The sequence below is a fragment of the Macaca fascicularis genome, chromosome 3 (assembly GCF_037993035.2).
Source record: "Macaca fascicularis isolate 582-1 chromosome 3, T2T-MFA8v1.1".
NCBI classification, from domain to species: domain Eukaryota; kingdom Metazoa; phylum Chordata; class Mammalia; order Primates; family Cercopithecidae; genus Macaca; species Macaca fascicularis.
Window position 1 is genome coordinate 140,681,419 of NC_088377.1, and position 23,931 is coordinate 140,705,349.

Sequence of the window (23,931 nt, forward strand, 5' to 3'; positions counted from 1 at the left end):
AATATTTATTATAACATTCTGTGTATTTATATATGGTAATTAAAACTTAAAGGCTTTTTGTGTGTATACTGAGAATCATGAAAAACAAATGTCTCGGAACACATATACTTCAAGTATGTTAGCTGGAAGATCTTTCACACAGATTGTAATTACAGATTTTCTTAGCTACTATTTTCGTTCTAAAGAAAACCTATTTTCCATTTTGAGATTTACCACCGAAGAACCTTTAGAACAGCATTTTTCTTTACTGCAGTAAATATACATAACATAACATTTACTATTTTAACCATTTTAAGGTTTACAGTTCTGTGGCATTAAGCATATTTACATTGTTGTGCAACATACAGCCAGCCACGTCTGGATATTTTTCATCTTTCCCAACTGAAACTAGACCTATTAAATACCACCTAACCATTACCTCTTCCCTCCAGCCCTTAGAAACCGCCATTCTACTTCTTTACGAATTTCTTATGAATTCAACTACTCTAGATACCTCCTATAGGTGGAATTATACAATATTTGTCCTTTTGTGACTGACTTATTTCACTTAAACCGAAAGTCTTCAAGGTCCATTCATATTGTAGCATATATCACAATTTTCTTCATGTTTAAGGCTGAATTATATTTTGTCATGTGTGTATTTATTGTGTGTGTGTGTGTATACATACATATATATGTACATATGTATGTAGGTAAGCCACATTTTGTTTATAGATTCATCCATCACTTGGTTTACTTCCATCTTTTGGCTATAGTGAGAATCCTGCTGTGAACATGGGTGTACTACAATGCCTGTTGACAATCCTGCCTTGTGTCCTTCAATTAAACTAATTCCATCCTTCCCATTCTGACATGGAGTTACCATGTTACAATACTTTCCCTTCCTCAGTCCCACCAAATAAAAATATTTCCAAGCAGACCTTCCTTGTGGCTCACTAAGGTGCTACAGATATTCTGTTTCAAAAATTAACAGTCAGACTCCTATTTCTAATCCCTTTGAGTCTGTGCTTTCCTGTAGTAAAAAATGACATTCTTTTTACTATTCTAACTGCAAAGAGCAAATTAAGACAGATTTTGCTTACTTGTTCCATACATCTAGTTGAGGGAATAAATTCAAGTTACCATTTCTCCATTTGCAATTTTATAAAAGTGTATCAGTTCCCATCAGTAGTAGTTGTCATAGTGGTAAGAATAATGGCAGTGGAGGTAACATCAAACAAATATTAATGCTGACTTTGTGTCAGAACCTGAGCTCAGTGTTTTTTAATGATTATTTCACTCAATGCTTAAAAAAAACCATACTAGAGTCCTATTATTCCTGCTTTATTAGTGAGGATTCTGTTCACGTCTAAGCTACCATATGGCAATACTAAATGTTTTGCCTAATTTAATACTTTTGCTGAGAACCCTATGTAAAAATGCTATAATCCATGTTTTAGAGATGAGTAAAACTAAAGCACAGAGACATCAAGTAACTTGTCTAAGTTGACACAGCCGGTAGTGGTAAGGTCAGGATTTTACCCTACGTTCCACTGATTCTGAAGACAGTGTTCTCAATCACTGCATTCCACCAAGGCCACAGCTTTCTTTCTGCCCTTTCCCAGTGCTTACCTGTTTCCTCTATATGACACTGAGGATGGACTTTAGGAATGGGATAGACCTGGCTTCGGTATTGCCTGACACATTCACTAAAGTGTATTTCCTCATAACTCACAGCCTCAGTTTGCTCAGCTGTGAAAAGTTGAGAAAATGTGGCAGGAGTATTGTAATAATTAAGTTAACAAAGTAATATTAACAACAATCCTTGGTGTAGAGTAATTCTTGAATAAACATGATTTTATCAACATTACCTTAATTCACAGTCTCTCCTTCCCTTTACATAAACAAAACAAGTAAACAACGTATCCTACTTTGCTTGTTAAATGATTATCACTGCTTTTTACTGGCTGTCATAGTTGTTCACAATTTTGTATAAAAATAATCATGTATATAGCATTTTTACAGGAGAATGTGCTCTAAATTCAGTTGTGTTCTTTCTTTCTCGCCTTTTATTTTTGCCTGCTAGCATACAGAAATGCAGCTGAAATTGTCCAGTATGGAGTAAAAAATAACACCACTTTTCTGGAGTGTGCCCCCAAGTCTCCGCAGGCATCTATCAAGTGGCTGTTACAGAAAGACAAAGACAGGAGGAAAGAGGTGAGTAAAGCAGCACAGCAGCAATCCATCAGGGCTTCGGAGAGAACATTAAATCAACGTCCCTCGGTGAGGCTCAGATCTAAGGAAAAAGGAAAGGCATATGATCATCTTTTATGTCTTTGGGATGACAAGTGCCACTTTCCTTAAAATCCTTTGTCCTAAGAATTGATGGGTTAATTAGAAATTCTCTCTGCCTGCTCACCTCTGTAACATGGTGATTGAAACAAGAGCCTGGGCACTAAGACAGTGGTATTGATGTGAGGAAACATTCCTAAAAGAAACAAGATGTGTGCAAATCCAGAAGCCAAGTTTTCACACAACAGCACCTTTGTGTGATTCACAAGATAAAAGGGGGCTTTTTAAAAAAAGTTTAATTTTCCTCAGCAAGAAAGTACACTGAACTATAACCTTCATGACAAAGAGCGTTTTTTCTGCTCTGTGGTAATCTGTTTCCATTGCTTTATTATTCATAACTCTTGTGCTTTGGTTAGGTAATATATGGAATCATTGTTTATGAGACCATTGCCTTTATTTAGTGATATGGAAAAAGTCCTTAGATTTTCAAATAAAAACACGCTTACTGAAACTTTTCATGGATTGGAAAGAGCTGGGTTTTTTGAAATAAGGGAGACATTGTAAAATGGCATAGGGTGATATATTGTAAATAATGAATTTCATAATATCGATGTCATGTTGTCCTGACAAATGAGATGATAAAAATATATATGTATATTTAAAGCCTTAGGGAGGTCTAAAACATACCATCATTTGTGCATCATAAAGTCTGATGGAGCCAAGGGGGAAATGGAGCCTTCTGCATTTATGTGTATTCTTCTGTTGTGGGCAATTTGGTTACTACATTTAAGTTAATTAAGGGTATGTAGACTGAGTACCGCCTTAAGCTGTAGAACACAGATACTGCATCAACATTACTGATATAAATGTTGGTTTCATATGCAAAATACTTTCCGACTTTCAGACTTGTCTACCCAAATATCTTATGAACTGTTTCGGAAATTATGTGTCCCTCATTACTGGAATATTACACCATAAGCAGATGACTACTTGCAGGAGGAAATTGAATTATCTGGAGGAAAGATGAGCTAGTTGGACATCAGAGTCCCATCACTCTTCCAAAGCCTATCATGCTAACAATACTTTTAGAAAGATTTTAATAATGAAAATTATTGAGATCTCTTTTCTTTGCTGTAAAATCTGTTATCAAAGAAGTCTTGACATTTCTGCAATCAAATTAATTTTCAACTATTTTGAATGGATATGGATTATAATAATTAGCTTGCAGAGTAACCTGGGTTAGAAGTCATAATGTGTGATGATGATTACTATACACAAGTGAGCTGTTAGGCCAGGGCAGGAACACAAGGATATGAACAGTTCTTCCAGAAAAAGCCTATAGGTATATATGTGAATTGGGTAATACTGAAACAAGGATCAACTAAAAAGTAATTTTCTTTTCTTCAGTAAAAAGTTCAATAGAATAATATATAAGTGAATATAACATCTATGATTTAAAATAAATATATATATTTGAATATCTGCCATATAAATTAATAGTAAAATGTAAATGGAATGTTAAGGATTTATTCCCTCTAATAATATTTCCAAAGTTCTATTTCAGAATGCTCAAGAATATGGAGACTCAAATATTACTATTTGACTTTCTTTCCCAATCTCAAAAACATAAGAATTTAATAATTAATATTGCAATAACATTAGCTCTAACACAAGTATGAAAGTCTGTTTTGTTCAGAATTTAAGCAGAGCACAATTTTACTTATTCTTAAACTATTAATATTTTATTAAACTTATTGTGATCCTTTCTATTTTAAGAAAACATATGCTTCTCACTCATATTACTGTGTAAACATTAATCATTTTTTTAAGTAAGACAAATGATAAAAGCTCACAGAGCAAAGGCAAATAGTTCACACTAAGTAGCATAAAGTGAAAACTGAAAGCCCTCCTCCACTTCAATACTTATCACTTTTAATATCTATTGAATAATACTAATACTTATTGAATAATACTAATACTTATGGAATAATAATTACTCAGTTCTTATTCCCACTGCCCAGAGTAAGATTCCCAAGACTTATATATTTCTCCAAATATGTTCCATAGTTTTCTTCCCCTACACACACAACACTCACACACACACACACACACACACACACACAGACCCCGCTTGAATACCAGTACATGTGATTCAATGTCATATTTCCTGGCTGCATAATATTCCATCGTGTGAATATACTGTAAGTGTTTTTTTTCAAAGCCATCTATTTGTTAGATAATTTCTTGTTTTCCTCTTATCAAAAACACCTGCACACATGTGAGAGTATATATTCTAGATAAATTCCTAAAATGTAATTGTGCCAAATATTATATACATGTTTAATGGATTTACCATATTGGACTCAAAATATTTTCCCAATTTTGCACAAATAGGATAACATTTCTTTTTTCTTTAATTTCTGAATGTATTTATACATGATTTGTCTTTGAGGGACATTTAAACTTAGTAAAATTAATTAATGTCAAAATTTTTTCTTCCTCCAAGTGACTCTCTCTTTTCTAGTTCTGTTCTATTATCTGTCTTTTAATACTATACTTGCCTTTTTGTGTGTTTTTTTTTTTGTGTGTGTGTGTGTGTGTGCACAAACCAATTGATCTTTGATTCAGATATTATTAGTCATATCTTGTCCATTTGCACAGAACTTTATCATTTAGGAAAACATTTAACATGCATTATCTAATTTTGATTTTGATCAAATTTCTTTTTTCTTCAATGAAAGAGTATTCTTGAGTATACGTGTCAAAGAACCTCTTACCACTTACGTTTTTATCTATTCATTGGCAATACTACAGGTGGAACTGTAAGGAAGGTTTCAAGCATTTACTGATACCCAGTAAATAATCATTTTTCCAGTAAAATCTATAAAGCAATTAAATATTAATTCATAGCTTTTTATTACCTTTCCTTGTAAAGTAGAACCACTTACAGGACTTAAAAGATGATGACATCCCAGCTAATTTTTAGACATTGTTTATTTGGGGATAATTGAAAAAGGCCCTTGATAATGTTCAAAATTCTGCCTCTGCTTATGTATTTTTTATTTAGAAGAACATTCCTTCATTGAAACAAAAAGATAAAATTCACCCTTTAATTGTGGCTTCATGTTTTTACTAGTGAGTACTTTTTATAAATATAAAAGACTAGAACACCAGGATGGAATAGATATTTTAAAGTATCTGTGAGTTTCATTTACATATATTGACTGTGATTCTAATTTCAAAGGCAACCACAATTTTGTGCTTATATATGGAGAAACTTCTTCTATCCAGGGGAAAGCACTTTAAGCTGTTTTTGCCAATATGGATAATATCTTCACCCTGTCTTTATTAGATTCAATACCCCTGTGACAGTGTGACAAGATCTCCTGTGTGGTTTTTTTTGTTTTTTTTTTTTTTATTTAAAGGCAGTGGAACTGACCAAAATTTCGTGTCCACTGAGAAAGATGCTAAGTGGTACTCAATACTTTTTTCCCAAATCTGTGAAAGTTGACACTATTCTGTATATGTTGGTCATAATCTAAGGAAATGTAATGTTCAGTTTCAGTAACTTTAATGTGTCTCTCTTTTAGGTTAAGCTGAATGAACGAATCATAGCCACTTCACAGGGACTCCTGATCCGCTCTGTTCAGGGTTCTGACCAAGGACTTTATCACTGCATTGCTACAGAAAATAGTTTCAAGCAGACCATAGCCAAGATCAACTTCAAAGTTTTAGATTCAGAAATGGTGGCCGTTGTGACTGACAAATGGTCCCCATGGACCTGGGCCAGCTCTGTGAGGGCTTTACCCTTCCACCCGAAGGACATCATGGGAGCATTCAGCCACTCAGAAATGCAGATGATTAACCAATACTGCAAAGACACTCGGCAGCAACATCAGCAGGGAGACGAGTCACAGAAAATGAGAGGGGACTATGGCAAGTTAAAGGCCCTCATCAATAGCCGGAAAAGTAGAAACAGGAGGAATCAGTTGCCAGAGTCATAATATTTTCTTATGTGGGTCTTATGCTTCCATTAACAAATGCTCTGTCTTCAATGATCAAATTTTGAGCAAAGAAACTTGTGCTTTACCAATGAGAATTACTGAAAAAGGTAATTACTCCTAAAGTGAGTTTTACATGAACTGAAATGAGCATGCATTTTCTTGTATGATAGTGACTAGCACTAGACATGTCATGGTCCTCATGGTGCATATAAATATTTAACTTAACCCAGATTTTATTTATATCTTTATTCACCTTTTCTTCAAAATCGATATGGTAGCTACAAAACTAGAATTGTTGCATCCCTCAATTGAATGAGGGCCATATCCCTGTGGTATTCCTTTCCTGCTCTGGGGCTTTAGAATTCTAATTGTCAGTGATTTTATATATGAAAACAAGTTCCAAATCCACAGCTTTTACATAGTAAAAGTCATAAATGCATATGACAGAATGGCTATCAAAAGAAATGTAAAAGGAAGAAGGCATTTAAAATTGTGTGAAAACATGAGTTATTCATAAAGAGAAAATGATGAGTTTATATGGTTCCAATGAAATATTTTATTTTTTTTTTAAGATTGTAGAAATAATCAGTTACCAGTATCTGTCATTGACCTTTGTTTCCTTATTCAGGAAGATAAAAATCAGTAACCTGCTCCATGAAGATACTTGATGGGAGTTATATCAGTGAAGCAGTTCGGCTTATATTCTTGTTATCACCTTCCAAACAAAAGCACTTACTTTTTTTGGAAGTTATTTAATTTATTTTAGACTCAAAGAATATAATCTTGCACTGTTCAGTTATTACTGTTTGTTCTCTTATTTCCTAGTCTGTGTGGCAAATTAAAAAATATAAGAAGGAAAAATCTTTGAAGTATTAGACTTCTAAATAAGGGGTGAAATCATCAAAAAGAAAAATCAAAGTAGAAACTACTAATTTTTAAAGAGGAATTTATAACAAATGTGGCTAGTTTTCAACTTCAGTACTCAAATTCAATGATTGATTCTCCCTTTTATTAAAACCAGTCTCAGATATCACACTGATTTTTAAGTCAACACTATATATTTTATGATCTTTTTGGTGTGATGGCAAGGTGCTTGTTGTGTCTAGAAAGTAAGAAAACAGTATGAAGAGACATTCTTTCTTTCAAAAGGTAATGGTACTATGTTCACTGGTCTCTAAGTGTAAATGTAGTAAGTTTTGTGATGAATAAAATAATTATCTCCCAATTGTATGTTTGAATAATTTTATTAGAAAAATTTCATACTGAAATTATTTTCTCCAAATAAAAATTAGATGGAAAAATGTGAAAAAAATTATTCATGTTCTCATATATATTTAAAAAACACTACTTTTGCTTTTTTATTTACCTTTTAAGACATTTTCATGCTTCCAGGTAAAGACAGATATTGTACCATGTACCTAATCCAAATCTTGTATAAAAATTTTATTTATAGTTAATAATCTATGATGAAGGTAATTAAAGTAGATTATGGCCTTTTTAAGTATTGCAGTATAAAACTTCAAAAACTAAAGTCATTGTCAAAATGAATATGATTATTAGTCAGAATATCAGAATATGATTCACTATTTAAGTTATCATAAATTATGATAATATATGAGGAGGCCTCGATATGGCAAAAATAGTTAAAATGTATAACATAACACCAAACTTCATTTTTAAAAAAATCTGTTGTTCCAAATGTGTATAATTTTACAGTAATTTCTAAAGCAGTTTATTATAATGGTTTGCCTGCTTAAAAGGTATAATTAAACTTTTCTCCTCTACATTGACACATAGAAATGCGTCAGTGTAAAGCCAAAACCATCTTCTGTGTTTATGGCCAATCTATTCTATGTCCAAAGTTAAAAGTAAAATTGTTTTAGAGTCACAGTTCCCTTTGTTTCACATAAGCCCAAATTGATAGACAGTAAGGGTGTTTAGTTTTATACTATATTTGTGCTATTTAATTCTTTATATTTTCACAATTATTAAATTGTGTATACTTTCATTACTTTTAAAAATGTAGAAATTCTTCATGAACATAACTCTGCTGAATGTAAAAGAATTTTTTTTTCAAAAATGTTGTTAATGTATACTACTGGTGGTTGATTGGTTTTGTTTTGTGTAGTTTGACAATTCAGGACTTAATATCTTTTCCATTTGTATTGTACATAAAATTTTCTAGAAATACACTTTTTTCCAAAGTGTAAGTTTGTGAATAGATTTTAGCATGATGAAACTGTCATAATGGTGAATGTTCAATCTGTGTGAGAAAACAAACTAAATGTAGTTGTCACACTAAAATTTAATTGGATATTGATGAAATCATTGGCCTGGCAAAATAAAACATGTTGAATTCCCCAACTATGTTTCTAGCCTTTATTTTTAATGTAGGATTAACTTACTTGTTAGCATGATACAATCTACTGAATTCATATGATTTTTAAATATTCCTTTATCCATTTTTGTGAAGGTAATACATCTATTTCAAGATTTAAATTGCAGAAAGATGCACATATAAAGCTCTCCCAGTACCAATAGCCCTCATTTATTCGAGTCCCAACCCAAAGGACATCCAATATCATCCATTTTCTGTGTATAATTCCAAACAAATACATATTTGTTTTCTCCCAATATTGTACATCCATACACATCTATAGATACTTATTCAGAGTATGTTGTGTCTACGTTGGAAAAAATACACAGTTTAGGAATGCACGGTCTTTGGAGCCAGATTGCTTGCATTTGAATCCAGACTAACTGTCTTATTCTGGGAAAGTTTTAAAATTCTGCCTTCCTTTCCTATACAAGTTCATACCAGTAAAGCATTAGGACAGAACATTTTACATGGTAAGTATTCAATAAATGTCTTAATGTTGCCTTATTTAGAAGGCATCATTTTGCTAGAACAAGAAGGAATGTTTCAGTTGTATTCTATGGCAAGTTAAATACCAATGATCTAAGTGGGGAAACTGCAGTCATTGGGTTAGGTAACACCTTATCAGGTAAAATGAGCCTTTAATAAATTAGAGGAAAGAAACCACAGATTAACTCATAATCCAGTTAACACATTTGAATGGCAGACCTATTACAGCTTTCTTCTACCTCTGGGTTTTCAATCTTTTATAATGTCAGTGAAGAAAAAAACCACAAAAATTAAAAGTTGTCTTAACAGGTCTTCCAACTTAACAATTCTGCACTACTCACTAATTGCTTCATTATTTTTCAGTATCTCCTTGCTTATGGTTCAACTTAACTTGAGTTTTAAAATATTTGATGTGTTTCTTATAATTTTAATGTGCTGCTGATTTATGTCTTTTACCTAAGTGAAAATTTTTAAGAAAATGGTAACAGTTTCCTACGTGTATTCTGCTAGCTAAAGTCAAGAGAAACATTCAGCTTGTTTTGCAGCCTGTTAAAAGGCTTTAGTCTAGACAAAAAAATAAGCAGACTAAGTAAGAAAAAATGTTTATTTAACCAGAGACATTGAGAATTTTATTGAATTCCATGCGTGATGACAAAGCTGCAGATTACTGTGGATTTTTTTTTTTTAAGAGTTTATCCTAGTAACCTTTTAGCCAACCACCTTTTGCACAAGAATGCAGGCCCCTCCACAAAATTAAAACCACCACGAATTCTACTGGCATGCATGCCAATTGGTGAAATTCATTGTCAATAAGTTGTTTTTCTTAAGGGACCTCTGGTATACATTTTAATTTTTATGGTTTCCTTCATAGTACACAGGTTACCTTCATAGTACACAGGTATGAGAGTTGGAAGAACCAGCTCCAAGATTTAAAAAAAAAAAAAAAAATGCCATCTTCATTCTAGTGACTCTAATGTATTTGTCTATTCACCTCATAAAATACTACTTTCCACATAGTTTAAATTGTGTATTTCTCAGGGCTATTATGTTGCCATGCTTGAGTGTTACTTACATAAAGTGCTATTAAAGAATGACATTATAACAAACACATTAAAACTGTTTATGTGAGGTTACCTCTCAACCTCCAAGTACAAAAGCAGGGTGAAGTTCTATTCCTTTAGTGTTCTTTTTAATTCTCTGAATTATTCACAAAAAAAAAGTTACCCAAGTACTTTATGAGATCATAAACAAAATTATTTCTGCAAGGCAGAATGAATATATGATAGAATTATGAAAAAGGTCATTCCTATTGTTCCTCTGGATATTTTTCAATATACAAATTATCCTTGGCTCATGAGATAAAAGGGATTTCTCACTTTCTTAGGACTTTTCAAAATAAGAAAAGTTATATGTTTTAACTTTTTCCTTTATTACTGATTCTGGGGATAAACTGTATTCATCTTTACTTCTCTGTCAAATCATGAATAGTCAAACAGAGAAATTATACCTGTAAATTACCTTCCTTTGAGTTGATGTGAACTGGAAGTGTTGTAAGCTGTGGTTCTGTATTGACAGCTTGTCTCATGTGTAGGAAAAGCAGACCACAGAAAACAATAAAATGAAGGAGATGCTACCCAAGCCCCACCAGCCTGGCACATTCAGCAGAATCCCAGTGATGTTTTCATGTACACATATGTATGTGTATATGTATATACAGATTACATACCCACAAATCCACACACCAGCTATATTCAGTGTATTCATTATTCCAAAATGAGCCCCAATTTCTGCTTCAAGTTCCCATTCCAGCTTCTCCACTTATAAGTGATATAAACTGGAACAGTTATTTAATCCCTCTTGATGAATTGTCACTTTCTCTAAAATTGGAATTATAATATCTATCCCATGTGGTAGTTGTGTTGTGAGAATAAAATACGTGGAGTTCTTCCAGCGTATGCTATTATTTTTTAATCAGGAGAGCAAAACCATTTTTTTCATTTGAGCATTTTTCTCTTTTTCATCAGATTGCACCTACATAGTTCAGTTGATATTTCATGTCATTTATCCATATTGCATATTGACGTCTATGATAACATCCGTTTTTCCATTTAACTTTGTTACCGGTTCACGAAGGTCTTCTATGCTGTCTCTTATTTCTAATGCAAAGCCTGTTCAGGGCAAGTGAGCTTTCCACTATGTCCAAACATGCTTTAGAGGAATAGGAATTTTTCTGTTATTCCTGCACCATTCTGGGAGACAATTTGAGCCTCTCCGGCCCAAAACCACCAAGATACGTCTGTGTTGTTTGCCCCTCAGAGATCTTGTACCTTCCCAGGACACAAACGCAGAAGTGAGGTAGAAACAGAACCCAGAAATCCCTATATACTTACCATCCACCTCCACCAACTCACTCTTCATTGCCTTGGTTCTCTGGAGCAAGGATTATCCATTGAATATCACCCATGAGCTTGAAAAGTAGATTTCAACCTTTGTCACTCAAGTACTTAAAAGAGAATTTTGAAAAGTTATGTAGCCACTAAATCATTTTTAAGTTAAAAACTAACTTTCTTATTATACGTTTCCATAGTTGCAAAGCATATAACTTTCAGTATAATATCAATTTCAAACTTTTAAAATAACATAGTTACATCTCTTTACAAATGACAGCAATGAAATCAAATTATTATAGGAATTTGGTACTCAACATCATATTTTAAAATAATGAAAAACAATCCAACTTTAACCATTTTTAACAGCCAGAAATTTTATATTATTTCTATTTCTTCTTATTCATATTTCTATTCCACTTGCTTCAAACATTTTTATCCTGATACAGCAAGTCTTATATTTTAAGTTATTTTATTGATTACTATCACACAAATGTGAAACAAAAATACGTATATTTAATTCTTATTTAAGAATGTAGGCCAGGCACAGTGGCTCACGCCTGTAATCCCAGCACTTTGGGAGGCCGAGGCAGGTGGATCACCTGAGGTCAGCTGTTCGAGACCAGCCTGGTCAACATGGTAAAACCCCGTCTCTACTAAAAATACAAAAATTAGCCAGGCGTGGTGGTGCATGCCTGTAATCCCAGCTGCTCAGGAGACTGAGGCAGGAGAATCACTTGAACTTGGGAAGCAGAGGTTGCAGTGAGCAGAGATTGTGTCACTGTACTCCAGCCTGGGCAACAGAGTGAGACTCATTCTCAAAAAAAAAAAAAAAAATCCTCCAAGTATTAACTTTTTTTTGGAATTAAATTAAAATTACAAATCATCACAATTTGCCCAAAGGACATAAATATATTCCAAATTTTGAAAATCATTAAAAAGTAAAAATCTTAAATGAAAATACATTTAATAAGATAAATGGAGCTTCTTTCGTTGTCCATTAATTAAATTACTTGTGGATGAAGTCTACTTGAAACAATGAACCAAATTCAATGAAAATGCTATTTCTAATTTTTGTAGAAATTAAAAATTTCTACAAATAACAGTAAGCAACTGTACTTACATAATTAAATGGAGATTGGAGTTTCATTATAAAGCTGTCATCCAAATACTTAAATATCTTTTGAAGGCTATATCTCACAGCATTATCATCAAATGTTATTTTAATTAATGAGTTGACAATATGATTAGTTTCTCTTACAATTTTATTCAAGGAAAGATTTGAAAATCTTCATTCTTCTCATTACTGGGACCAATATATTCATTTGTGTCTTTGTCGGGCTCTCTGGCTCAATGAGGCCATCTCCTTGGTTTTCCCAGAAGAATCCTCTGTTTCTTCTACTTATATAGACTCCCAGTAGCCATTTGCTAACCGAGTTATGTTGGGAAAGTTATTTAACTTCTCTGTGCCTGTTGGGGTCCTCATCTGAAAAAAATGGGATAATAATATTATTCCTGACTGGGGGCAGTGGCTCATGCCCGTAATCCCAGCACTTTGGGAGGCTTGAGGCAGGTGGATCACCTGAGGTCAGTAGTTTGAGACCAGCCTGACCAACATGGAGAAACCCCGTCTCTACTAAAAATACAAAAAAAAATTAGCCAGTTGTGATGGTGCATACCTGTGGTCCCAGCTACTTAGGAGCCTGAGGCAGGAGAATTGCTTGAACCTGTGAAGCAGAGGTAGCAGTGAGCCAAGATTGCACCATTGCACTCCAGCCAGGGCAACAAGAGCGAAACTCCATCTCAATTAAAAAATAATAATAATTATTCCCTTCATATGGTTGTGAAGATAAAATCACATTCCTGCCACATGATTGAGATATTATTATTAGTTTAATTGGTGCTATTATTACATGCTTTACAAAGCCCCTCAGCTCATCCAGAAGTTCCAGTGACCGTTTGTTATTTTTATTATTGCTCCTATTTCCTTATCCCCCCTGGCACTGGCAGGCAGATGATCTGATAGTCATTATCAGGACATGAACCTTGTGTGTCTTACTTTTTTTTTTTTTTTTCCAAACCAAGATCAGGCCCATGACTCAATCCTTCCTGAAGCTGAATTCCTTCTCCATATCTGCCTAGGAACCTTGGAGTGACTACCCTGGAGCTTAGACTTATTCATCCACGATGTCAGCTGTCACCCCCCACATGAGAAACTTGGCTTTTCCTAAGAATCTTTGATACCCCATACCACAGTCTCCTGTCCCTTCTATCCTGGCCAGTCCGCAGGCATGGTCAAGCATGTTGAAGTCATACTGATAGAGATGCTAACCACTGTGCTATGCACCTGCCGTCTGCAGCAGTCACAGCACCACCACAAATTCCACCATCATCTTCCTCATAAAGATAGCCATTTAGTGAGCATTTCTGTGTAAAAACACACTATACGTAGTATCTTCTTTCACAGGATCTTCTGAAGTATATGCTATTCATCTATTTTACAAATGAGGGTTGGAAGCATTTGGAGACTTTCCCTGAGTTTAATAACTTCCTAAAGGCTAAAAAAACGTGAAAAACAAAGAGTCTGGCTACAAATTTTATTCATTTTCTATGCTTCATTATCAAGAGTCCCCTTCAGGAACATCTATTAGGAAAGTTAGATCATTTGGACAGATTCTATATACAGCACCCTTTGAAATAGGATTTCTAGGACTCTAGGGAGCATCTAGCTCAGGCCACGAAATCAGAACACCTTGTTTTAGTTTGCTTTCTTAATACTTCCTAGTTTTGTAAGTCTGAGATCATTATCGTAATATCAATCTCATGGGATTACTGTCAAGATTAATTGAGATAATCCATGTAAAGTGCTTAGAACTTACCTGACATAACATGAATATCAGATAAATGTTGGCTGTTTTTATTACCATGCCTCTGATTTTGGAAATATCATTTATTCGTGATTTCATCAAATACTCATTTAGCATTTCCTATGCGCCTGGCAGTATTTCAGTCACTGAGGTCATAGCAGGGAACAAAGTGAAGTACCTGCTGTTGTAAAGCCTTCTTTCTAGAGGAGAAGAAAACAAATAAATGATAAATAAAGATAAAATCCTAAACCCTACAACTGACTAAACAGACCATCACTTGACCAAGGGGACCCCAGAGTAACCTTGAAAATGAAATTGTCAGTCTTGATGGGATGAGGGTGTTAGGTCCCTCCCTCCCTCACGACGGTGATTAGCCTTTCTTCCCTAAGGGCTAAAGAGGAACCAACCCTTTTAAATGACTCCACCATTGATATCAACCAACTGCCTGATGCTGCCTCTCTTTTGTTTTGCCTGATTAAGAAATCACAGTCATGGAGTGGTTCTTGTGAGTCAACAGAGCTTGCACAGTAAGGGATTTTTTTATCCTCTGCTTCATCTTTGGATGTCAAAGGGTCGAAAATTCCACCCTTACATCACCATTTTATGGAGAAGCAGGAAGCCCAACTGCGCATGTGCACCTTTCTCCTTCCATGTATTCGTGACTCCTTCCATAGCTTATTGAGTAGTATATTTGGCTACCTTACTTGGCATAAATTCCTTTTTTTCTTTCCAACTTGTATTTAGGTTCAAGGGGGTACATGTGCAGGTTTGTTACGTAGCTAAATTGTGTGTTGTGGAGATTTGGTGTACAGAAAATTTTGATACCCAAGTAATCTGCATAGTACCCTATAGGCCGTTTTTCAATCCTCACCCTCATTCCGCCTTCCACCCTCAAATAGACCCCAATGTCTAATGTTCCCTTATTTGTGTCTATGTTTACTCAATGTTTAGCTCCCACTTATAAGTGAGAACATGATTTGATTTTCTGTTCCTGCATTAATTCACTTAGGATGATGAACTCCAGCTCCATCCATGTTGCTACAAAAACCATGATCTGTTTTTCTACAGCTGCATTGTATTCCGTGGTGTTATGTAACACATTTTCTTTATACCAGCCCACCATCGATAGGCATCTAGGTTGATTCCATTTCTTTGGTATTGTGAATAGAGCTGCGATGAATATATAAGTGCCATGTGTCCTTTTGGTCGAATGGTTTATTTTCCTTTGGGTAGATAACCAGAACTACCATTTGCTGAGTCAAATGGTAGTTCTGTTGTAGGTTCTTTGAGAAATCTCCTGTGGAATATGATGAGGTTTCTCTTCAAATAGCCTGGTCAATCCTTTATTTTTTAATTCATTGTACTCCCCACTCCTTTTTCCTTTTTCTTTTTTTTCTTCCTTTCTGCCTTTGCTACATGACCAGACATGCCACAGTACCAGGCGTTATCAGTACCAGCTCACATTCCTTTCCTTATGTGGAAAGAAGACTAGCTCTCTAGCTTATTGTAGACACCGCTTCCCCTTTCCCCCTGTCTCCCTTACGTGCCCACCTTATCTAAAAAAAAAAGTTCAAATGTTTAGCCAAGCGGGATTAGCTTAGAGTGTATGGCTGGACCCCAGCCAATGGGGAAAGGGTATAGAGGCAGGACTTGCATCAGGAATAAAGGGTCTCGTGCCCCCTTGTTCACGTATGCTCTCATGGCAACTGGCCAAGGAGAAGCACCCTTCTGTGCAGAAGTATAATTGCTTTGCTAAGAATCCTTTGTTTGAGTGTTCAATTTCCTTAGGATTTTGAGCGTTATTCCCAACTCTCCAAACTGCTTTCACAAGGGCTGAACTAAGTTACATTCCCACCAGCAGTGTGTAAGCATTCCCTTTTCTCCATAATCTCCCTAGCATCTGTTGTTTTTTGAATTTTTAATAATAGCCATTCTGACTGGTGTGAGATAGTATCTTATTGTGGTTTTGATTTGTATTTCCCTAATGACTAGTGATATTGAGCATTTCTTGTATATCCTTCTTGGCCACATGTATGTCTTCTTTAGAGGAGTGTCTGTTCATGTCCTTTGCCCATTTTTAAATGGGGTTGTTTGGTATTTGCTTGTTGAGTTGTTTGAGTTCCTTATCGATTATGGATATTAGACCTATGTTAGATGCATAGTTGCAAATATTTTCTCCCATTCTGTTAGACGCATAGTTTGCAAATATTTTCTCCCATTCTGTAGATTGTCTGTTTACAGTGCTGGTAGTTTCTTTTGCTGTGCAGAAGCTCTTTAGTTTAATTAAGTTCCACTTGTCAATTTTTGGTTTTGTTGCAGTTGCTTTTGGAGTCTTCATCACGAAGTCTTGCCTGAGCCAATGTCCAGAATGGTATTTCCTAGATTTTCTCCCAGGATCTTTGTAGGTTTAGGTTTTACATTTAAGTCTCTAATCCATCTCGAGTTGATTTTTGTATATGGTAAAAGGTAAAGGTCAAGTAGCCAGTCTTCTGAAATTAGCTGTTTGGCATAAATTCCTGTTCCCTCTGCCCCTCCATGGAAGTATCTGATTCTGGCTTCTGGCTGGAGGCTATGCTTCCCACCCTTTCAGAATGGACACCCTGCAGGCTGCAACCCTTGGTGAGAAATAAAATATCCCCTTCTGTTTACCTAAAGTTATAAATTGTATGTTTTCTTTAAGTTAACCGAATCAAGCAAATAATTATGTAACAAGTTAGGTTCAGAAAAGTGCTATGAAGAAAATTAAAGAAAGGTAAGGGAATCATGCAAAAATTAGGAAAGAGAGAATTCCAGACAGAGGGACAAGGCAGTAAAAGGTTCCAGGGTAAAACAATTCTGGCAGATGTGAGGGAAAAAAAAAGAAAACATGTGTGGCTGCATCTGAGTGAGAAAGAAAAGGACAGGGAGGAGATGGGATCCAAAAGGTGGAGAAACCAAGTCCCTTGGCCCCTGATGACCGTGATGAGAAATTCAGGTTTGATTCTAAGGGTTATAAAAACTATTGGAGGCCAATGATGTGATATGAGTGATTTGCATTCAACATAACATATTTCTGTCTGTATTTTAAAGGCCTTTTGAGAGGAAGAATGGAAATAGAATGGAAATAAATAGAAAGATCAACTAGCAGTCCAAAACATATTTTTTTTTAAGTGTAGATTTTCTTTTAGACTTAAAGTCTAGTAGACTTTAGTATTTACTTTCATTCACACAGAAGTATAAGCAACATGCAACAGCTCCCTCCTGGGATGCATTTCTGAAATAAGGGGAAGGAGTGTTATAAGGCAGTATTCATCCTCTTACAGCAAGAATGGACTAGGGGAGTAGTGTGGTCCAGAAGGAAAAAAGAACACCAAAAGGGGTCAAATAGAGGCCGGAAGAGAGCATCAGAGGGGGTGCTGGAGCTATTATGCAATATGCAGAAACTGTCAGAACAAGAGATTTATTACCCAGTAATGTCCAGAAGAAGAAATGGCATAGGTTTCAATATTGAGAACCAAAACAACCATAGATGAAAAATCAAAGAGTGATTAAAGACCATGCTGCATGGATGCTTTAGATTAAGACAGGCTGGGTCATAAGGACAGCGATTCTAAACAACTGAGGATGCAAACTGATTTTATGGATGAGAGTCCACAGTAAATAACCTTACTAAAGATACAATGCCACATGATTAAGACCAAGTATTTGCAAAGACCAGCTGCCTTAGTTACTCTGTTACTTAATCCTGATTTTATTTATTGCAGAAATTATGGCACTTTTATCCTGCATTTAGAAACAAGCTGTCTAAGTGAATGAGGAAAGCTTAGAGAATGGATATTGTGGTAAAATATCCTTATTCAGAAGAGTGAAATTCACAATTCAGTTTATGTGGGAACTTAATCTTTAATTGGAGCAATGGGGTCAGCATTAAAGCAGTTATTCCAGGCTGTTCCAATTCCTTGTGACGGAACCCCCTACACCGCAGGTAACTGCTTTCCTCTGCCAGGTAAAATAAGGAAGATTGTTACTAAAAAGGGGATTTCTGAACCCTCTTGAGATGATGTCATCAAAAGCTGGCACTGAGGCTTTGAAAATGATGGTACATTGAGTTTCCTTCTCAGAAATGGAGTAAGTATGGATGCTTTTGGATAAAAATACTTATGGAAGATGAATTTGACAAAAAGGAAAAAGGAGGAAAGGGATGATTTATGTCTTTACCTCTCCTTAAAGAGTGTTAAACTCTACTGCCCCTACCATAGCCACCACCACCAACATGAGCTTGGGTGGAGACAAAAATATTTGTAGTCAATGAGCAGCAGGGGGCATGCTTAACGTGTTCTGAGATTGTCAGCACTTCTTTTTCATTTCAATCATAAAAGCCCTTTTTGGGCTGCCTTGAAATATTTTCATTAAAAAAAAAAAAGCACAGGTAGAGTGTAAACTTCATATCTCAATCGCTTTTTTATGCCTTATATCTAGGACAGTGCCAGCCTCCAAACAGGTGCTCAATTGCTTAATAAGCCTGTGTGGAATTGGTTTGGGGCCTTCCCTTTTTTATAATACATAATGAATCTTTATAGACACTCATATCTAATGAATAGTGCATCATCAGTGTTAAATACTCTAATAGAGATTTTAGAAAATGCACACTTGTTGCTTTGAATATCCATAGAATTTCCATGAAGTAAAACACTCACTAAAATTTATCAGGCAAGCAAATACAATTATACCATGTACTCCCATATAAGAAATGAATAACACCACATCTATTCTCCAAAAGGAAGCTAAGGCAAATGTAAAATACTTAATCATACAAGATGACACTTCAACAACAGTTAAAAAATTTGGTCTGTATCACAATGGCCACAAGAGAACATGATGAAAAACCTACTTTCTTCTACTAAGATGCTATTTCAGTCCTATTCATTCATGATCACATCTATTTCCCACAGTGATATTTGGTAGACATTGCTATGAATTTTACAGATGGGAAAATAAGTTGAGAGTTTCTGCAGCTAGCAAGCAGCTTGTTTAGGACTGAAAAAAAAAAAAACACATCTGCTTTTTGTCCTATGCCACCTAAGTGTCAGAACTTTAGAGAATGGAGACTTCAGTGTAGTAATCACGGGGGGCTTCTGCTCTAGGAAGAGTCTGGAATGGACTGTGTGGTACAGAATTCTGAAAGGTTAATGTGGTAGAAGAATGACTTTTTTTATAGGTTTCGGGGTGGAAACATATGAATAATTTCCAAAAAAGAATACACAGATTGATTCCAAGAGTTGAAGTTTGGGAATAGTAGAGATCGAGGCAGATATATATGCATTTCAATGCAGTAAATAATGAAATAAACACCTGCTATTAGTTTTTGAGATGAGTTGGTCAATGTAGATGTCTTGAGAATTTAGATATATTTAAGAAGAAGGAGATAAGAGGCAAGTATTTACTTGATTGATTGATTAGTTGATTGATGCCCTGGCTGTTTCCCAAAGGAATCTGAAGTGAGAAATACAATTAGGGGTCAATAAGGTTAAAGGAGTGGAACAATAATTGTCATAAAATTGTTTAATATAGTTTCTTCCTCGACATCCATTTTTAGGCCTGACTTAAGTTGTTTGAAATGCAACTGTACCCTGTCACCTTTGGTGTGGTAAAAAAAAAAAAAAAAAAAAAAAAAAAAAAAAATTCCTCTCCATGTGTGAGTGCTTGCAAGTAGCCACTTGTTCCTCATTTTAATCACTGAAAAAAAAAAAAAAAAACCAACATACCCGACAGCTGCTGCCCATGATGAAACCTAATGGTTAACACCAGAATCCCCCTTTGCAAACATTTGTTTTTAAACTAGCCAAACCACACCCCCCACAGGAAAGCCTAAAGGATAGTGCCTGCGGACCTTACAAACTCACAGTTCCACAGATCCTTTGCCTGGCTCTTTTTCACACTCTAACTCCTCACTTGTTGGTTGAGTTCCCTACTACCTCCAGACTTCCATCAGCCTCCCGTTGGCACCCCTCACCTCTCTGAGACCTGTAAGTAATACATTTCTTATGTTCCATGTATTTAGTTTTACTTTCTCATTCTGTCTTGGCTGACCAACACATCTCAATCTGAGCCTAACTTTTCTCTAGTCAGAGTTTTCCTAAAGAGTGGCTATCTTGGTTATGGCCACTTTGAAGAGAGAGATCTCCAGACCAAGTTAGAAATGAGCTATAACAGTAGAAATCACAACAATAAAGAGAGTTTTATCTTTTCTTAGTAATTCAGCTGGCATACTGAGATTAGGCAGTATGTGTTAAAACTCAAAGAAGCAACTTGATTGATATTTAGATGCTAATTAAACAATTATTGAATGCATTTGAACATTGCCAACATTGTGGTTTGAAGATTTTATAAAAGAATAAGTAAAAATATCATGACAATAAAGCTAACATTAATGGGATGCTTACTAATTGCCAGGAACTGTGATTTTATGCATTACCTTATTTTTTATTTAAAAAACAATTTAAATTTCATGTTCAAACCTAGAAATAGGTACTATTATTATCTGCCTTTTGCACATGGAGAAACTGATGAATATTAAGAAATTTGAAATTAATAAAAGAATAGACTATTCTATGTTACGATGCTGAAATTATGAAGTGTCATCCGTAGATGCTCTGAGATTCAAGTGATCTTTAATGTCAGTGATAATTTTTGGTAGACAATATTAGCATAACATGTATAAATGAGGACTTCCAGCATTGTCTTCCTATCTATAGATGTTTGCCTTTGCAGATAATATAATTTTGTCATATGACATCTGAGTATTAACTAGCATGATACCACAACCTTTGAAATGTCTCAAGACATCACTTTTTTCACAAGAAAAATCAGTGGCTAAGACTAGGTTAAAAATACCACCCATGTGTACACACATTCACTATGTCTGTACAGAGTTGAGAAAATCTTTCTGACAAATTTAATAAATGCAGGACTTAAGAATTCAAAAAAACAAGGGAAGCATATTGCCAGGATTCTCTGAAACAGCTGCAGCTGGAGAACAAAGTGTTTTAATTAGATAGCTCTTACAGGGCAGAATATTCTGGGGTGAAAGGTGTGAGGACAGGTGGAAAGACCAGGGTGGTCCCAAGAGCGGTCATACACCACCATTTTACCGACAAAACTGAGACACTTGAAGAGGTCACACATTTTGTAACAAAGGCAGGTCAATATAAGTGACCTAGAGATATGGTTTATACAGTGTAGAAAAGTGCATGTGACACCAAAAAAAACTATTCTTTTCAGCTGTCAGCATCAACCAAGTAAGAGCTTGAATTTCTGGGACTCAATTTCATGGCTTGGCTGTTGTTCAACTGCACTGTCTATACCAGATTTTTTCGGTCAGTTTCATTTGGCTGTGCTCAGCTACACATGGCCTCAGGACAAACAGGGCCAAAATGAAAGCAGAAATATTTTTCCTCAAGCCACATTTTCAACTTGGTGAAGAAATGAAGAGCTTCATCCTCAGGGTCATAATGAAAACTTTCTCCAAATTTCTTAGCAGTAGTTTAGAATTATCTTGGCAGTCTCACTGTCTTTTGTAACAGGTGCTAGGAGACAACCAGCCACAGGTGAAGAAAATAGAAAAGTCATCTATAAAAACTCATTTAAAGGGGTGAAGTGTGTCCTCAGTTGTGCCTCTTGTTTGTAAAGAAGCCAGCATATTGGGGCCTGATGACTGAATGGATGTACCTCCACCCTAACCCTACATCTTCTACTCTCCTCCCAAGTCCCTTCTTTCTCCTAGCTGCCCTTTGCCTTTTTCTTCTCGAATCCAGATCTTCTCAAACTTGTATGTGCCCGTGAATCACCTGTGAGCCTTGTGAAATGGTAGATTCTCATTTCAGAGGTCTGGATTGATTTGGAGATCTGCATGTTTTAACAATCTCTTAGAAGATGCCCAGGCTGCTGGTCTGCAGACCACATTTTGAGGGACAAGGCTCTATTTTACTTACATAATTTATGATACAGAGGATGAAGGTAGATTTTGGAGAGACAGAAGAGGGAAATAATTTTTTCTTTTCTCCTCCTCCTTCACAGCGAAATGAGTGTTTCCTTTCTCTGCAAACAGAAACACTCTTCAATTGGGACAGGTGAGGCAGACTCTAAGAATATATAATTTGCCTTAGTGTACAATTACATATCTTTTGTAGAGTGATATATGGAGAGGAATTATCCAAGAAACCTAATTTTGTTTGTTTTCATAGCAATTACTCACTAAGTTAAAATGACTTTTTTTTGGTATGCTTATTTTAAAGACAAAGGGAAAACAAAATAAAATTATTTTTAGTGAGATTTAACCTGAATTGAATTAGGATAGGGTCAAGACTGGTGATGAACTGGTAATACTTTAACCACTGACTTTCCAGGAGAAGGGTGAGGGGCAAAGAAGCCTTGATGTGTAGCATCTGACCATTTTTACGGTATAAATACACAAGTACCATCATGGCCAAGTTTGAGTTACCCAACAAGAGATCACTGAATACAAAACTAGGAAAAGATTCACACAATTGGTCTTCAGAAACTTCAGAGGAACCACTGAGAGACTCTCCACAAAGAGATAGTTGAAACTACAGAAAAGATGACATAATCCAAGGAAAATTACAGAGAAAGTATGTTGAGGATTCTATCATCTTCAAGAACACTGAATATATATTAAGGCTTCTATTTCATTTATCTTTGTCTCATATTTAATTTTGGACTTGTTTCCCAGACATTAGATTATAAGACTGTTCTAAATATCTTTGATCCTTCTTATTTGCAGTAAAATATTTTAAACAAGTGTTGAATTGCAAATGGAGGGGGCATAAAAATTGACTCCATTAAAATGATTATTGAAGGGAAAAAGATAGCACATGTGTGACTTATTAATTAAAAATAATACTAATAGAGTAAATCTCTATGATGATCACCTGTAGTTTTTTTAATAAAGGCAATGTTTTATAACTTATGGATATTCTGAGCAAATTTCTCTATTTCTAAAGTACTTTTACAAGTACTTTTACTGGAAGTTGTAGATTAGTTGTAAGGCAGCCTTCAAGATTTAGGTTGGAAGAAAGGTGAACAATAGAATCCTGAGGGAGGCCACAGATAGTAAGGGTCTGCTTATGAACAGAAATTAAATCTAATCCATGAAGCAGAGGAAAAGAATATCATAAAGATTTCCTTGGAGGCCAAGGAAATAGAGCTCAAGGGATAGGATTTCTCTTCACATGGTTTAAGTTTGTGAACAATTGAAGAATCCAGTTGCTGTAACGGAGAAGTGCTGAACAAAGTAGCATTTAACAGAAACACCCTTGGGTGCTAGTACCTGAAAATAGAGAACAGAAATAGCCGCTAATAGAAGAATTTTTAAAGAACGAAGTGATATATTAAACTTTTCTACCCTTATTGAACTGTAGACTTCTCATTGGTCTACCTGTTTACAGGGTTTCTACCTGCACAGTCCCCCACATGCTCTAATGCCTCATCATTTTAAGTAGCTTCTTGAGGGTGTTGGAATTTGGCTGATTCATCACAGA

General features: G+C 35.2%; 1 protein-coding gene across 1 annotated transcript in view; it reads left to right on the forward strand.

Moving 5' to 3' along the window:
- SEMA3C (semaphorin 3C) overlaps positions 1-8,639 on the forward strand; it is a 179,540-nt gene extending 170,901 nt beyond the window's left edge. The window contains exons 17-18 of the mRNA XM_005550371.4: positions 2,066-2,196; positions 5,862-8,639. Of these exons, the coding sequence (XP_005550428.2) occupies positions 2,066-2,196; positions 5,862-6,275 (545 nt within the window). The 3' untranslated portion in view covers positions 6,276-8,639. The remainder of the gene's footprint in view (positions 1-2,065; positions 2,197-5,861) is intronic.
- The last annotated feature ends 15,292 nt before the right edge of the window (positions 8,640-23,931 follow it).